Consider the following 19,313-nt stretch of genomic DNA (forward strand, 5'->3'; position numbering starts at 1 on the left):
GTGAAATGGAGACGCAGCAGTAGGCCGAAAAACACTGGACCGAATGTCATTCAGCCGAAAAACACTAGACCGAATGTCATTCAGCCGAAAAAACACTAGACAGAAAGTCATTTAGCCGTAAAACATTGGACCGAAAGTCATTTAGCCTAAAACACTATAACGAAAGTCATTTAGCAGAAAAACACTGGACCGAAAGTCATTTAGCCGAAAAACACTGGACCGAAAGTCTTTTAACCTAAAAACACTAGACCAAATGTCATTCAGCCGAAAGATACTAGACCGAAAGTCACTTAACCGAAAGGCACTAGAGCGAAAGTCATTTAACATGTAGACCCTGCCTCAGGCGGGAAACTACGTGTCGATTTTCGTTTACAGATATCGTTGCGTGCTCCCGGAAAAAAAAAAACTTCTACAGTTGGTCGAGTTGCCACGGTCTGACAGCTACTTGGCGCTACTTTCTCAGTCTTGTCAAATTACTTCGTAGTGGCAGACTGGGAAATATATGGTGTCTAAAGCACAAGAGGAAGACTATATCGGCTGAACCGAAATTTCACTCCTAGTTTTCTCGTTGTTATCGAGAGACAACACCAAACTCGCGATGCCAAATAAATATTTATAATTTATACGTTATGAAGTTGTACTAACTTGACGTAATAACTTTAATTTGTCTTTAAAATAATTAATAGAAATTAAATAATAAAAATAGGCCTGCTGAAATTATATTATAATTACGGTTGGTAAATTATCAATTCACTCAAATTAAAAATTTCTTAAATAGATATTCAGTATTCAACATTATAAAATAAAAAAAATGTTAATAATCGAGATCAATTATGGTTAATAGTAAAAACCAAAAAAAATATGCTGAAAGTTTATTATAATTAATAAATATTTTTTTTTATTAAATTAAAAAATATATATTATAATTACATTTTTTTTAATTTATCATATAAAAATATAATTGATAATGCAAATAAATTCTACATGCAAGAAAATAACCTCACATATTTTAATACAATTTAAAAAAACATGAAATAGTTCATAAACACAATTTCTATCACTAATATTCACAAAAAAATATATATATTTTTTTCATTTTATGGTTCGTAATTCAAAATCAATCACTAAAGTATGTTATTTAAAAACACACATACAATTTTTATATGTATGTAGCCTTTTTTCATCCTGTCAATTTTCGTATTTTAAAAATTATTTCTCATAACATTTTTTCATAACGCACCAAAATAAGTATAACATAATCTAACTGATATAAATACACTTAAAAACGTGTATAATTACAATATAACTTATCTTCAAAACAAATAAATGTTTTTAATTTTGTGGATAAGAATTCAATTTCTATCACAAAATAATATAATAGTTATTTGTATGTAGCCTTTTATATACAGAATATTTCGTCTGAGCTGATTACATATAATTTAATCAGCACCCTTTGACGTAGAAATCTTTAAAAAAAAATTTTTTTCGCCACCTATTTTTCAAATTTAAATATATTTTTTTAAAAATATATTTTTTCCTTATTTTTAGAACAATCCAGCATAAATTTTAAAGAGAGAGATGATTTGGTATGTGTGCCAGCCGTGAACTCGGGAAATATTTTACTAAGCCAACCAGAAGATAAAAGGACACTGATAGGCCAGCATCTCCAACCAATCGCAGAAGCTCATTCCCGATTAGCCACCTTCCAGCCAACCAGTAGGGAAGAAGCCTCAGGTTGGCCCACAGCTACAACCAATCAGGAAACAAACCCGTATAGAGCGAAAGAATTTAAAAGCAACGGTTTCAAGACTCTCTGTAGGAGATGATAATCGCGACTGCAATGTCAACCAAAAATTTGGTGAATTTTCCTGTTTTGATGTGCCTGAAACCTACAAGCCAAGAAATGCCCCCCAAAAAACCTGTAATCCTTATTATGACTGTATAAAATTTGAATTTGTGACTCACGAAAACCAGACTAAGGTAAATGTAAATGATTGAAGCGAACTCTGACAAGTCAGAGCTTTCTCACATCACCGAAGTTGCATGGAACGTTTGAAGTGACAGGGTCTTGTTGTAAGAGAACAGAAGTAGGACAGGAATGCTGACAAGGTATTCGCTTACCTTCCTATGGGGGGAGGGGGGGGGGGTAAAGTTCGTTGCGAACAAAGAAGCAGTCGTTTTTCAAGCCAGTAGAGCAGTTTAAAGTTGGTAAGCATGATGGAAACTTCTAGCACCTTCACGATACAAAGCAAAGGCGAGTGCTGGTAAAATATAACATTCTCGTGCCATCCAAGAAATGCCTTCTTGTGCCAGCATAGGCTTGCGAATGAGAGCAAAAGTCTACTAAGCCATGGCCTTCTCCAGTGAGCACACTATTAGGTGAACGGGACCTTTCAGCATCAGCACTATGTGGGAGGAGCCTTCGCGTGCTAGCACACCACTAGGCAAACGGAGCCTTTCGCATGAGCGTACTACGTGGCCGATGCTGAATTCTATCGCTACCAGACAAACATAAAGAATTATCCTTCTCACGTTAGCATTCTACTCCGAGGATGGAGCCTTCTTAGGTGAGCACACAACTAGGATGACGATCTTCTCACGTGAGCACTAACTCAGTGGATGGGACTTTCTTGTACGAAGAGATGTTAGCTTCAGCACACAACACTAATAAAGGACCTTTCTCGCGTTAACACACTACTAGAAGGACTGGGGCTTTTAAGCATTATCACACTACTCGGAAGTTGTGGTCTTCTCGGACTAGAAAACTATTCAGCGAGTGAGGCCATCTCACGAGAGTACACAACAAGGCGGAAGGGGCTTTCCTGCGTGAACATACTGCTTTTCAGAAGAGGCCTTCCCGCACTACCACAGAACTACACATACTTATCCAAGGACTAGCGAAGGAGTGTTTTCTCTTGTCAGCAGGGACTAAAAGCCTTTCTCTCGCAAGCACACAACTAGGATGGTGGGCCAATCTCTCGTGAGCACACGACTAGGAGTAGTATGGGCCATTCTCACGTGAGCACATAACTAGGGGTGAAAAAGGCTTGTCTCGCGTAAGCACGCTACTGGTAATATGGTGCCTTCTCATGCGAGCACACAACTAGGTGGCGGGTTGGGAAGGGGTGGGGGACTTCTTGTGCGAGCACACAACTAGGATGATGGGCCAATCTCTCGTGAGCACACGACTAGGAGGAGTATGGGCCATTCTCACGTGAGCACATAACAAGGGGGGGGGGGGGGGGGGGAGGCTCTTCTCGAGTTAGCACGCTACTGGGAAGATTGGGCCTTCTCGAGTGAGCACACCACTAGGAGGACGAAGCCTTCTCATGCGAGCACACAACTAGGTGGCGGGTGATGGTGGGGGGGGGGGAGGGTCTTCTTGCGAGAGCATGCTACATGACAGAAGGGGTCTTCTCGCTCCAGCGCGCCAGCACAAAGCGAGCGGCGCGTCGCAAACCGAATTGAGAGGGACAGGTAGTTCCTCTTAGCTCCTACCTGAGGTCCTGCAAGACTGCAATCATCGCACCTCCCAAGTCAGACCAAAAACACCCAGTTTGGCCCGGGGGCGATTCCCCCCCTCCCCCTTTCATCCCCCGCAAAACACCGGGGCCCGAAACGCACGTCGCGTCGGTGGTGGGGAACCTCTTTCTTATCCCTCTCGCCCGACACTAATATATATTTTCTCCCCCTTTCGAAAAAAAAAGGAAAGATGAGACCTCACGTGTTTTTTGGGGGCGGGCGGGCGGCAGGAGGCACTGATGAGGAGGAAAGTGTGGAAATGATGGTGTTAAAATATTGCGTGATTATAGGTTTCGCTGCCGCCCCGACAGCTAAACTTTCGACGACAGGGAGGGATCATAAGCCGAGCCAGTGTTACACGACATCGCCAGTGTTACACGACGTCGTGCTTTCGGCCGTCGTTCCGTTACTCAAACCTTTGTGTACCTTGTGTTTGGCGTAAGGAGTTTCGTTATGATCAATCTTAATGGTTTAGAGTTTTCTATAGAGCTCCAGAGTAAAAGCATTTTTTTTTATTTTAAGAAGAAACAAATAGTATAACGTTTCTCTGCGAAAATTCTTTTACGTTTATTTTCTGTTTTTATTGTTATTTTATTAATTAAATCTACAATTTAGAATTGGCATGCTGCAGGATTGAAAGGTAACACGCCAATTCCAAAAAATAAAAAGGGCTGTCTTCACCTACCATTTATGATTCTTCCGAATTTATTTTGTTATAAACATATATTTATGACCATATATCGAAAATGAGGCCATAAAAGTAATTATGTTTGTAACAATTACCTCAGTTGTGAAGACACAGAATATGATATTTAATTTTAGTCAGTGATGTTTATGCATTTCTGTAAAAAAAAATATTCTGAAAGGTTAAAGGACTTATTTTTTTTAGTAAATAATGACGTGTGGAATAAAAAAACTAAGTGTTACACAATTATTATGTAGTGAAATAAACATCTCTACTAAAATTATGAATGCAAAAGTGTGTTTGTGTCTTTGTCCTTCTTTCACGCAGAAACGGAGCAACAGATTGACATGATTTTGTGCATATAGATAGTTTATGGGGCAGATAGTGACACAGACTACATGTAACTATGAAATTACATCTCTAAGGGAGTTGAAAATGGGCCAATTCAGTTTAATACTATAAAATCTTAAGAGGTAGGCCATGGACACACAGACAGTGAGTTTAGTAGGTACGCAGTTACTAGCGAACTAAAGGCGCAGGTAACAGTTTAGTTCAGAACTTTGTCAATAGGTGGCATTGCCTTGAATTTGTAATGCGCTATCGTTTGGTGCGTCCGTCACGTCTTGCCAAAAAAATTAAGTTGAAGACTGGCGTCCCGGTTTTGCTGATGGGTAGCCTTGATCCACCGAGACTGTGAAATCCAATGGGACTTTAAAATTTATATTTTTTAAGTTATACTTCTAATGAGACTTCCAACAAGGTTGCGTTAAACGTTTAACGCTACCATGGAGGATAACGCTACCATGGAGAATTATTATTTGCATGCAGTTAAAAACTATTTTTTAATGATACCAAAGAAGTATAACTTCTCACGCGCGTACCTAATACACGCACCCATTTTTTTTCCTTTTTCAAGTGTGAGTCCTTCAGACTTGAATCTCAGCAGCGATGTTCCTTGCATTATGTAATTAATTCATCCCGGGCAACGCCGCGTACTTCAACAAGTAGGAAATGAAAGTTAAAATGCAATGACACAAGCGGTTTTCAGAGTTCCTCCGTGGGGTTTATGCGCAATTTGCAAACCGTTTAGTATTTCACAAATGCGTCTGTCTACGCATATATTTTAAGAGCCATTGCATTTTCCTATGGTATTTTCGTTTTACGGATTCTTTTTGTTAAATATATTTTTCGTGCACCCAAAAACGCTAAAGAATCTGTTATTTTTTCCTGACTTTTTAGGTGTGAAATAAAGTATGTCCATGTGTCAAGAGTAAGCTTTGTAGAGTTTTCGTTCAAAGCCACAATTAAAGAATAACTCAACTCAGTTTTAGATAAACGCATGCGCGAGTACTTCTTTATTGATTTCTCGCTTGCAGCGCCACCGACGTGAATTGACGACTTCTGAGCGTGAAGCGCTCTGTGTTTCGCAGTTTTCTAAGAGTGGATCTGTAATTTTAGTTCCGCTTGCGTTTCGTTTGTACGAGAGTGGTTGAACCCGTAAGTCCCTGACCGATGGATTGGTCGTAATGGTCGATACAAGAGTTCTTTCTCGCACCTATACGGACGTGTTTAGCGATGTGTGAGAAGAAATGGACTTTAAGGTATGATGTGTGCAGCATTGTACATTCGCACGAATTGAAAAATTTGTAAAAAAACAAAAAAAAACCCGGTTTATTTCACCTTCAATTTGACGTAAGATTTGTTGTTAATAGTTTAAATTAATTGTTATAATGTACTATTGGAACTGAGACATTCTTTTATGGAAAACCTGTACTCGGCGCACTGTATTGTTAGAGACCGGAAAAATTCGCGGATACCTTTCGAGACAGGCTGGAATCCAAACTCGTTTAGCTTAATGCTGCGTCAGTGATTGGACCGCAATTTACCTGAAGGACTTTGAGCCAATGGCAAACACTCAACAAAACAAGTATCGAATCATAACCATAATAATCGCATTATAAAGTTGTCCCGAGTCGGTAGCCAATGACCAGGTGATAGTTGCCCGTGTACATAGAGAATCGTGGACTCTATCCTAGTGGTCATTGAAACCGTGACTTTTTCCAGTCCCTGTGTATTGTTGATGATGAGTTGATCGTGAAAGCAGGCAACGCCAGTGATGAAAGCTGTGCTTGACAAGGTGAATGATGTCGCGCTGGTTTGCCACTGCCTTCGGTGGGATGAAGGTGAAAGGGACGTTATAAACACCCAGTCCAGAAACCCAGGGAGGACGTTTGAAAATCCCCCCTCCCTGGCCGGTAATCGAACCCGAGGCCCCTTGGTTCAACAGCCGGGCACGCTAGCTACAAGACCAAGTGGGTGGACTTTACAGTAGAGTCAAGCGCGATGTATTAAACTGCAGAGAGTCCTTATATTTAACTTCCACTTTGAAATCACAGGGTTTGTGTATTTTAAGTCCCATAGAGGCGAGTTACCAACGATAAGACTGACCACCTGTTTGATGACTAGAACGAGTAGAGGCGAAAAGACTTGTGTAATGTCGCCCTTGTCAACCCTGCGCTCAAGCGGCCAGCATCTATGAATATTTTTCGTCTATAATTTAGTTTTTCCCCCATTATTTTTAATTTTTTTTCACAATTAAAGATTAGATATTTGTTTGTTAATGGCTGTATAAAACCAATAAGAGTTTATTTAATGGTTTCTAGAAACTTAAAGGCCGATTTAAATTAAAATACTGTCCTTTTTTTTTAAAAAAAAAAAAAAAGAACATGTTATAGTTATGTAGAGCCATCTCAAGATTGAATTAAATAATTTTTGAGACCGTTGTCATATCCTTGTTTTTGGTAACATTTTATCAACTTAAGCTAATATTCACCGTTATAATTCGCTTCTTAAAAGTTTCAAAAACCATCCAAAAAATGTGAGCGAATCTTTCATTATCCGCTAAACTCTCGGTAACGAGCAAATTCGTGTGTTCTGAACGCGTCAAATGGACATACAACACGAAACTCGGACTACGAAATCCAACGTACATTTCCATAAAATAATGCCGAGCGTGATAAATATATGCAAAATTTTATTTAGCCTACAACTAATTTTCTGGGCGCGAATCCCGCGTAGTTATCCGCACCCGCCCCTAGAATTCTTTGACGGAGCAGAGCTATGTCGACTATCAAATCATACGATTTACTGACAAAAAAAAATTGGTTGTCTGTAAAGTCGGTTTACGGACGATAGTTTAACGTGAAAACGTCAGAACAAAACATTGATGAAATGATTGCATACTTTTATGAATAAAAGTGAATCATTTTTATTTAATTATCACTATTTCGTATGGATACAAAGAAGGAGTGAAATGAATTCTACAATTTAATTGTAAAATTTACTTTTATTTGCACTCATTAATTCAAGTATGTTTATTCCTTTAACGAAGAGATTATTTTAACTATAACTTTTATACATGTTTGCTAATTAACTTCTTCCAATCTGTGTTATTCTGTTAAGGATAGGACGATGATAGGAAACGTAGGAAATGAATGGGAGTGTTTCAAGTTTAATGTGCCTCGAAAAAGTCAAATCGACGGTTGTTCCAATCGAGTGGAAGAGATATAGATGCGGCGCAAGCGTACAATGAGCGTAACGGGACACAGCGTAACGGGACACTTTTACGTGCGTGCGTTCATCGATTTATTAGACGTTGTCACGTCAAAAGTTTGTTCAGTAAAACAGCTCCGATAAACACAATAAATGATTGTGAAAATACTAAAATCCCGGTTATGGACCTGTTTTTTTCTACAAGTAATTTTAATACAAAGCTTCACATTGTGTTAAAAATTCATTAAACACTTATGTAGTTTACCTTTGGCTTTGTAAACTTTGGTTCGTGCCATCCGCCACAGATGGCAGCACCGTGGTTTACATTTCCGTTACATTTACGAAATTACTCATGCTGTGTGCACAGAGAGCTAAAACGTTACACATTTAAAAAAAAAAACTAAAAGTCGGTCATGGGGACTGTCGACAGAAGTGAAAACTTAAAATTTAGTTTTTAAATGTGTAATATGAAATCATTTCTACGTCAAATATACGCAAGAAAATGATTTTGGTATTATATCACTAGCATGTCGGTGACGCGAAGCCATAAGTTTTTCCCCTACCAATAATAACTTTAAAACTAGAAGAAATGAAGTTTTTTCATTGATAGAATAAAAAAAATTTGAACTTAAATCTACAAATAATCAACATTTTCTCTAATAAATCAATAACCTGACATTTAAAGAAATTCACAACGTAAAAAAAACAAATAAAAAACATAACCTCAACTTAACTACCTACAAAAAAAATATCCAATACTCGCAATATGTACCACACAATAACATTAAAATTTCCTTGGAAAATAAAGATAAAATTAATTACTTGTACCTTTAAAATTAGAATATGTAAATTAAGTTTTATCCTTGTAATATAAATTAAAAAAATTAACACGTCACGTGACCATGTCTATGACGATTTACATGACTAGACTCCCTAACCAAACCTTCCTATAGAAGTTTTCACTTCAAAAAAAATTGGTTGTCTGTAAAGTCGGTTTAGAGACGATAGTTTAACGTGACAACGTCATAACAAAACATTAATGAAATGATTGGATACTTTTATGAATAAAATTGAATCATTTTTATTTTAATAATAAAAGAATACTTGAAATTATACTAGAAATCAGATTTTTTAAATGCGAGAATAATTAACCTTTTTTGCCGAAATTGTTGTTGTAATAAGCAATGAAAACCACATTTTTTCACTTCACTTTATAAACAGTCGACGAAACAGTTCACGTGTAGATGACATATAATTAATTTTAAAAACTGGCGTTTAGCCATAAAGTTTAAATATAATTATGAACAAGTTTTCATATAAATAAACTGTAATCAAATATCTATCATCAATTATATGAATCACCATAATTTTTTAGTCAATTGTAACATAACCTATTATTACTGCACTCGCCGACAGCGTAACGGAACACAGCGTAACGGAAAAATGAGCGTAACGGGACAAAGCGTAACGGTACAATGGTCGTAACGGGACATAGCGTAATGGAACAATGTGTGTAACGGGACACTTTTTCGTGCGTGCAGCCGGCGTTCATCGATTTATTAGACGTTGTCACGTCAAAAACACGGTCAAAAATAAGAAATTAAGCATGCAAAATCTTTTAGGGAAGTGGCTGCCTAATCTGCTGACGTGCGTCACTCCTAGTGTAAACATTGAGATCATCTCTCGACGGCGGGAGGTGTTGTTATAACAGCCTGCTGGGCCGGCACGGCGCGTCGTAAATAGACGCGGCGAGCGACATGTTTCCTATAACCGGCCGAGACGGGACCGCTAATGCGGCCCCCGGTAGTCCCGCCAGCTTTAATTTTAAAACGTTTAGGCGGATAATCCGGTTTCCCCCCAGATCCGACTAACCAAGGCCTTCTGGTTATTATGCGGCGCTCCCGAATGTCCTTCTTGTCGCATCGCTCATGCTGGTCGTTTGGGAAGAGTGAAATACCGATGCATTGACACTTGCGGATGAAGAACGAGCCGAAAAAATATATAAATTACTAGCTTTATTTATCACTCAGCTCGATGCTTGACTCGGGAACTCGTGCATAATGTATTAAGTGAGCTCGCATAAAAGCAAAAAAAAAAAAAAAAATCTTGAACCTGCTGTACAGTGTAATAAGTCTTGGTGAAAAATCAATCTTCATAATAATGTTCGCAGGCTTTCAACGGCCATTGTCTGAAGTAGCTCGGCTTCAGGGTTGTAGCTGTGTCCTCCTGGCGAATTAATTCACCGACGTTTCGGTCGACATTGCAGTCGCCATCATCTGGGAGCAGTTACCTACTGTTATAGTTACCTACAGTATGCAACTTTCAATGCCAAATAGATTTCGTGCTGTTACTTGTGGCACAGATTTATATTATCTATTACTTATTCTCATACTTACATCTGTAATGTTTTACTTCTAACGCGCGTGGCGAATACGCATACTTGTGTTATGTTTTTTTTTATTTCTTGTCTGGAAAAACTACAGAATTTAATTTTTGATACTCGTTAAATTACACATTTCTGAATTCTTGGCCTAGGAAAACCAGAATAATGAATAAAGTATATTATATAGCTATTAAGAATACTAATATAAGCCGTTCTCTATGTTTTGTGAAGCATAAAACAAAAATTAGATTTGCAAGTAACACGTAAAACCATTAAGTTATTTCCCTGCACAAAACTGTACCACATTTACATTCCAAATAGCTATAAATAATATTTTTTTAAGTGGCAAAATTTACAAAAAATATATATTTGGGAACTAACAAAATTATTTTATTGCTAAGCAATTAAAACATAAGTATTGTTTATTTTCTGTCATTGATGTGTGACAAAAGTTATACTGTAACTTCAATGTTTATTACAGTTTGAAATATTACAAATAGCTTGACTTCTAGGTTGTAGACGCGTCCTTGGCGAATAATTAGAGACCGGAAAAATTCGCGAGTTCAATGACCTGTAGGATATACTCCATGATCCTCTATGCACGCGAGAAAATTACACCAGCTCATTGGCTACTGACTCGTGACACCTGTTAACTGGGACGCTAGTGATTCGATACTTCTTTTGTTTAAGGTTCTTAATTGGCCAAGTGTCATTCAGATAAACTGTGGCCCAATCACTGATGCAGTAAAAAGGCAAACGTTTTTGGATTCTAGTCTATCACGAAATGAATCCGCGAATTTTTCCGGTCTCTACGAATAATTCACCGACGTTGCGGTCGACAATGCATTCGCAATAATCAGAGAGCAGTTACCTACTACCATCTCATAGCTCCGAAACGTCGGTTAATTATTCGCCAAGGATGTGGCTACCACCCAGAAGTCAAGCTACTTCAGACAATGGCCGTGAAAGCCTGCGAATAATATATTACAAATGATTGTCTTTTCAGATAAATTCCGCATGCCCGTACTGTTCATCGTGCACTTGTGTGTTTGTATTTGCGAGGAAGTATTTGCGCAAATAGTTTTATAAGAATATTTTTTTTGACGTGACAACGTCTAATAAATCTATGAACGCCGGCTGCACGCACGAAAAAGTGTCCCGTTACTCACATTGTCCCGTTACGTGGTGTCCCGTTACGCTCATTGTACGTTTGCGCCGCATCTATCTCTCTTCCATTCGATTGGAACAACCATCGATTTGACTTTTTCGAGGCACATTAAACTTGAAACACTCCCATTCGTTTCCTACTTTTCCTATCATCATCCTATCCTTAACAGAATAACACAGATTGGAAGAAGGTAAATAGCAAACATGTATAAAAGTTATCGTTAAAATAATCTCTTCGTTAAAGTTATAAACATATTTGAATTAATGAGTGCAAATAAATGTAAATTTATCAATTAAATTGTAGATTTCATTTCACTCCTTCTTTGTATCCACACAAAATAGTGATAATTAAATAAAAATGAACCAATTTTATTCATAACAGTATGCAATCATTTCATCAATGTATTAAACTATCGTCCGTAAACCGATTTTACAGACAAGCAATTTTTTTGAGGAAATTAAAAAAATAGCAGTAAAACGTACGTTAATTAGCCATATTTGAGACGCTACACTTACCGGTCGAAGTCCGTGAGTCTCGAAGAATCTCGGAAACCTTTGGCGAAGGGGTTGCTGTCGATTTTCAACTTCGTTATCTGAAACAAGCATATTAAAATTTGATAAATTTAAATTCACTTACTATTCGATTATGTTTTTCATAGTTGAAAAATATCATGCTTTAATGAAACATCAATTAAAATATAAATTTACGCATACCTTTTCGTAAGAAATACTCAGTATCATCTCGAAAATTTATTTCGTACATGCAAAAATAACTATAGTCATAAGTTGTATAAAAATACAATATCTTTCGTGTAGTATTACCAACTATTTCTTGGCAGCTTTATTCCAAAGCAACCAATATAAAATTACAGATGAATGGTTTCTGTATTTTTTAACGCCAAAAATTGTATTGCTAATACCCATTTACCGAATATACAAATATTTACAAAAGGTTAACTTTATTTAAATTTCTGATTTTTTTCCCTTGAGAACTTGAGTAGAAACAAAAAGTCTCAATCAATTTGGTTTATTTTGAAGGGGGTGTTTTTGTCTCGATATCAGAAACGTGCGGAGTGATTGCGTATTTTTATGAGCTTTGTTTGAATTTACATGGGTTAGTTGAGCATTAACTAAACTGGTTGTAAAGTGTCAACTTATTTGAATTTCTTATTTCTTCGACCCTGATGATGCTTGCTGCAATGCAGAGCGAAACTTCGGTACAGTCAAACCCTTCGACGCAACTCAATCTCGAAGTTCAAGACAGTTTTATCATACAAGGACAGCGTAGCCTGCTTTCTAATTTATGATCGTAATATTTACATTTACATTTTGTGTTACAATCTGGTTGGAAATACGTAACGATGGATCAAAATATTCAAATGAAAGCCAAAACCAAAGGGATGGTATAAAGACTATCACTGAAATAAAAAATAAAGGAGTCTTTCAGAACTCGCCAGTGATGTGTAACATCTAACCTCGGTAACGAGCAAATTCACGTGTTATCATGTTGCAAATACACCCTATAATATGAAATTCGGACACGAAATTTAACGCAGAATACTTTAAAATAATGATATGCGTGATATATAGGTAGAGACCGGAAAAATTCGCGGATTCATTTCGCGATATGCTGAAATGCAAATAGTTGTACCTTTATGCAACTTCTGCTATTGGTTCACTGTTATCCTGGAGGACTGTGGGCCAATTATAGGCCCTCAGTCAAAGCAGTATCGAATCACGAGTCTCCCAATTGAGACGCCTCACGACTCACGAGTCAGTAGCCAATGAACAGGTGACGTTTGCTCCAGTGTGCACAGGATCGTGGAGTCTATCCTGAAGGTCATTGAATACGCGAATTTTTCCAGTCCCTAATGATTTATGTATGCAACATGTGTTTAAAACAAAATTTCTGGACGCGAATCACGCGTAGTTGCTGCACCTGCCGCTAGAATCCGCTGCCGGAGCAGTTACGTCACTTTTTAAACTATTCCATTTGCAGAGCGATATTTTTAACTATAGGCTATATAATGAAATGGCTCCGATAAATGCAAAGATAATTGAAAAAACAAATACTAAAACCCTGATTTAGGCCTGATTTTCAACAAGGTATTTTATTAAAATAAATCCCAATTTTTAAGCTTCATCATATGATTTAAAGTTTGTTTTATCTTACTCTATAGATTTTTTTGGGTATCTATCCAAAATTCAATAAAATAAGATTACCAAATTAAATAACACGGGGCTGACATATGATTTAAAGTTTGTTTGATCTTACTCTAAAGATTACTTATAAACGCTTTTTGGATATTCAAGAACAGTTAATAGAATAAAGATTCCCCTTTGTCCTTGAACTTTAGTTCGCTCAAGCCGTCACAGATGGCAGCACCGTGTTTACATATTTTCGTTCCGTTACTTCCGTACTACATACGAAAGACGTTCCTAAAACGCACCGTTATAGGAAAAAAAATTATTTGTTCAAAATTTAATGTTTAATCTGAAAAATTGTATGTGTACGTTTGAAATTTATTTCTCAAACTATTTTGGAAAATAATAATTCAAAAATACACGAACTCAAATAGGTCTAAACATATTTTTTAAAAAATATATATTTTGCATATTTCATTTAAACCTTACCCACAAAACAATGAAAATATACAATATTATTTTTTTAATAGTGCTGGTTTCACGGATGTGTCAAATGTGATTGGTTGGTTAGCCTCGGTCTCAATCGACATGATATATATTTTTTTGTTTTTCCCATCAGTAGCCAACTATTTTTTTATGTCTATGTATTTATAAAGTTTTAACTCGATCTCCCTCTTGATTTTATGCCGCAAATTTCAACAGATATTCTTTTCATTTAATACCATGGATGTAAAAAGTCGCGTATTTTATAGTTACAAAGACTTAAGAGCATATTTACACCCATGATATTACGTTAAGTGATTTCTGTTCAAATAATTTGATGCAGAACAACAAATTAAAATGATACCTATATCGAGTTAAAACTTTAGGAACAGCGCTTCCATAAAAGTAATGACAATAGACCTGTAAAATTCGCGATTTCAAATCCCTAAAGGATAGACTCCATGATCCTCTATGCACTCGTGCAAATTACATCTGCTGATTGGTTACCGACTCGTAACACCTGTTGACTGGAATGATCGTGATACGCTAATTCTTTTGTTAAAGATTTTTCATTGGCCCAGAGTCCTTCAGATAAACTGTGGCCCAATCACTGAAGCAAAATATTTGTACTCTACACTCAAAGTATTTGGACTCTATCCTATCGCGAAATAAATCCGCGAATTTTACAGGACTCTAGATTGACGAAAATAACTAAAAAATAATCAACATGGCCTAGCAGGGATCTATGTGTGTTAGTGAGGCGGGAATATAAGTGCGACGCTCGCTGGTGCTTCTAGCGCGGTATCGCCTCTAAGCGCAAGTCTGTGGACTGGCGCGCAGTCTTCTCGTCGTGTATATTGGGTATCTGCTGTGAGATTTAAGCGGTAACGATAACATTGTACGGCGGTAGAAATAAATATAAAGGTCTAATGCAGGTACCTTGAGTGTTTTCAAGAAACTGTACCAGGTACATAAAAATCACCCCGAAAACACGTGTTGTAGCCATTTAAACTCTTCTAACATTTTTTTTTAAATACGTAAACAGAACTACCCATCCGCCGTTAGTGTATTCTTAAATACCTTTTTTTTTAAAAGGCCCCACTCTGATATCTCAAGCAGTTTTCAAATCGCGTTGTTTTTTATTTCTGAAGCTCTGCACACCATGTGTTTACCCGTGTAGACGGGACCTTAAATGCCGGGTTTATAAACTATTATTCAAAAAAATTTAAAGAGCGTAATAAACGTAAAACGCAAAATGTTCAGAAATTATACTTTAGTGTACTAGTTTATAAACTACGGGAAGGCGCAATAGCGCAACACCAGTATTGGTCAACTTCCAGCGTTTTGGCTTTGCATTTTCGACGGTATACTTGAAGAGAAGTGTTCGGCAAACTTTTCAAAGATACAGACATTGCGTGCACAGCAGCCCACGATAGAGTTTTGTATTACATGCATAACACTTGTTAAAATTTCACACGGTGATAGAAAATCACTTTTGACGTGACGTCTAATAAAACAATGAACGCCGGCTGCACGCACGAAAGTGTGTCCCGTTTCGCACATTGTCCCGTTACTCTGTGTCCCGTTACACTCATTGTACCCTTGCGCCGCATCTATCTCTCTTCCACTAGATTGGAAGAACCATCGATTTGACTTTTTCGGGGCACAGTAAACTTGAAACACTCCCATTCGTTTCCTACTTTTCCTATCATCGTCCTATCCTTAACAGAATAACACAGATTGGAAGAAGTTAAATAGCAAACATTTTTAAACGTTAAAGTTAAAATAATTTCTTCTTTAAAGTAATACACATATTTAAATATATGTGTGCAAATAAAAGTAAATTTATCAATTAAATTGTAGATTTCATTTCACTCCTTCTTTGTATCCATACAAAATAGTGATAATTCAATAAAAATGATTCAATTTTATTCATAAAAGTATGCAATCATTTCATCAATGTTTTGTTATGACGTTGTCACGTTATAGTATCGTCCATAAACAGACTTTACAGACAAACAATTTTTTTTTAAAAGCAACTTCTTTGGGCGCGATTTAAGTAAAATTTCAAGGCCAAATTTTTAATGCAGCGTTGTCGTGAAACATTGTTTGTGAAACGTTTCTGACGCGAAAAGGTCAGAGAATAAGTACTGGTTTCTAATCATTGTGTAAAGTGGCATTTCAATATTTTAAGCAGTTTACCAATAATAAACAGTTTAATGATTTGTTTAGGTTAGATTAGTGAAAATACTATAAATTTGTGTAAACGCTCGGTTAGATTATGTAAACTGCATTGAAAATATTGTAAGCAACTTATGAACTGTTGCGTTTAATATTTTAGTTACCATAAAGCTATAGTATCAAAATAAGTGTCAATATCAAGGAAATAAAATCAAAAAAATTAACTTATGTATCGGCTACAATGTTTACGTTTTGATATTTTTAATACTTTCTATAAATCACATTAAAACTATTAAGATTTTTAGAAAAATGTCTTCTTTAACCCCCTCCCTTATCATTTTCTCTCTCTCTCTCTCTCTCTATCTATCTATCTATCTATCTATCTATCTATCTACTGTTTTAACTTGTACAATATACTCACGAGTCGAGGTTTGTATCGCCAAACAATTTTTATGTCTATCACGTATGGTATAGGTACTGTTTTACAAGCGCTATTTTTTTTTTTTCAAATCAAATCATTTCTCTTTGTTTTCGTGATAAATATGAATTATCAAACGAAGCCAGGGATAAAAAAATGTGTCTTCTAACGGTTTTTAAATTTTAAGTTATAGGGAGGGGCATGCAAATTTCGCGACAATATTTCGAGACTATCCCGGGAGTTAAAGACACTGAAGCATCGTCTGCGTTTCGTGACTGGTAAAGAGTTTCTTTCAGGCAGAAGTCTACCGTTAGCACACCAATTACAATTATTCAGCGCGGAATAAAACGTTTCTTGAATGGCCCAGTGAAACAAGTTAACGGCTTCTCTCGCGGACGATTGCCAATCACTAGAGACCTGCAAAATTCGCGGATTCATTCGGTGATAGGCTATAATCAAAACACATATACCTCTTAGATAATTTTGCTATTGGCTTACTGTTCATCTGGACGAATCAATCTCAACCAGTTAGAAACCCTCAACCAAAGAAGGATCGAATCACAGACAAACCAGCTGAGACGACTTACAAGTCGGCAGCCAATGAACTTGCGTTATTTGCCCGAGTGTACAGGAGTATGTGCAGTCTATCCTGAAGGCCATCGAAACCGCGAATTTTGCAGGTCTCTACCAATCACAATGCAGAAAAAGTTAGCTTGGGCATAAACCTTATTGCAGTTTAATAGGCGTTCATAAATTTTTTTCTCGCAAAAAAAATGTTTGCTCATAAAGAGAGGTACGGAAAATTTTTGCAAATTCATTTGGTCTAAAGCTAGAATGCAAAATTCTCACTCTCGAACTGTGTTCATGATTTGACGCCCAGGAACGATTTTCATACAACGATCCCCAGCTAGGAGAGAAGTGAGTGAGCGAATCAAATAAGAACGAAATGTTCTCACTAAGTAAACGCTGGCAGATGCAATACACGAGGCTTTGAATTCTAGCCTGACGCCCGAACGAATTCACGAAAGTCACGGATCTCTCTAACCCACAGTTACAGGTGTAAATAAGGTTGGTGACGCATTGCAACTTGCGTGCTGAGTAAGCGACTGAGACTTTATTGCGTTGGTTGCGCGTTGAGCTTTTTGAAACCCAGCATAGTTAGGGAACGGAAAATATCGCTGAATCAATTCGTGATTGGATGGGATGGAATCCAAACTCGTTCACCTTCGTGCCGCTTCTGTGGCAGGGACTGTTTCAACAGCGCTCTCTACGCTGCTGGTCGAACGAGGAGGAACTCTAGTGAGCTGGTAGCAAATATAAAATTCAAGGCACTCACAGCTCACTGTTGAGGGTACATACATATATCTTCTGGAACAAGCGCATGCGCACACTTTGTCTAAATCTTTCATTCATCTATCTCTCTCAGTTCTTTTTGAAGGGGGAGGGGGGAGAGGAGAACTAGTCATCGCACAAAGAGGAGAACCAAAACGAACACAGCAACGTATATAGCATAGTGATCTCTTTATATCTCTTTGGCCAAGTACACACTCACAAATATATTCCAATAGTTTTTTTTTACTGACTGATAGTGCACAGCTCCACTTCCACACTGCAATAAATAAATACTTTTAGTTTCTTAATGGGAAAGTTTGTTTATTTGTAATGTACGATTATGTAAATCTCTTTTGGAGCAATTCTTTTTCACTGTTAACCTATTTTAACTGGTGTCGAAGAGAAGTAATATTTAGCTACGAAATCTTATATTTATTATTAACGTTTTGTCAAAATAAAGATTTTTCTGGCTCCAAATTGAATTTTATTTTCATTCTTTAACATTACTAGTAGCACAGATGATAACAATTTTGAACTAAAATTGCTGTTTTAATTTTTTTGCATCATAATTTTATTATATTAGTTACCATTAATTTATTACGTCTGTAACGTATGCGTTCTGGAAATAACTCATGATTGAAAAGTAACGTATCGCTACTTGCAGTTTACTCGGTTATTGTTATTACTTTCACCCGTTAAAGAGCAGACAATGAAGTGCTTGGACTGTGATTGTAGAACTCCTTCAGACGGGGGGACTGGTTGTATTGCACCGCCCCCTTTACAGAATCCGTAGCTGCAGCCTTGATACATGTGGTTTTAAGCCTGAATTTTCCCTAGGTTCATGTGCGGGAGAATATGTAGAACTGGTAATAAGAAACACGCGAGACGAGTGAAGCCAGCGAACCTGGCGGTGTGGAGTGTACCTGACTTCCAAATGCGTAAAAATCTTTTTTACAACGGCGCGGAGTGTAAAATAGCTTCAAAGCAACGCAGTTAAGTTCTCTCGCTCTTCGCCAATGCCAATTGTACTACTACCAGGGACTGGGGAAAAAAAATCGTGGTTTCAAAGACCTCTGGGATAGACACCACGATAATCCATGTACTTGTGCGAAAATCAAGCCTGCTGATTGGCTGCTAATCCGTGACGCCTGTCAACTGGCAATACTTTGTGATTCGCTGTTCCTTTCGTTGAGGATTTTTTAATTGGCTTGGGAGTGATCCAGGAAAAAACTGTGGTCCAATCACTGAATGCGGCAAGAAATTGAACTGTCAGGAAATGAATCCGCGGATTTTCGCCTGTGTTGACCGGGGGGGTCCCAGGGATGTGGTAGGTAGGGACCTGAAAATTTCGTGGTTTCGATGACCTTCAGGATAGTCTACACAGTCCTCTGTATACGCGGGCAAATAACGCCAGTTAGTTGGTTGCTGACTTGTGAGTCGTCTCA

The 19,313-nt window shown here is 37.3% G+C and overlaps 1 protein-coding gene across 1 annotated transcript in view; it reads right to left on the minus strand.

Annotated features, from left to right (window-relative positions):
• The window catches only part of LOC134540790 (T-box protein H15-like), a 107,931-nt gene that overhangs the window by 26,940 nt on the left and 61,678 nt on the right, over positions 1-19,313 (minus strand). Inside the window, exon 3 of the mRNA XM_063383709.1 lies at positions 11,826-11,902. Within this exon, the coding sequence (XP_063239779.1) occupies positions 11,826-11,902 (77 nt within the window). The remainder of the gene's footprint in view (positions 1-11,825; positions 11,903-19,313) is intronic.

This window comes from Bacillus rossius, chromosome 17 (assembly GCF_032445375.1).
Source record: "Bacillus rossius redtenbacheri isolate Brsri chromosome 17, Brsri_v3, whole genome shotgun sequence".
In the NCBI taxonomy this organism is placed as follows: Eukaryota; Metazoa; Arthropoda; class Insecta; order Phasmatodea; family Bacillidae; genus Bacillus; species Bacillus rossius.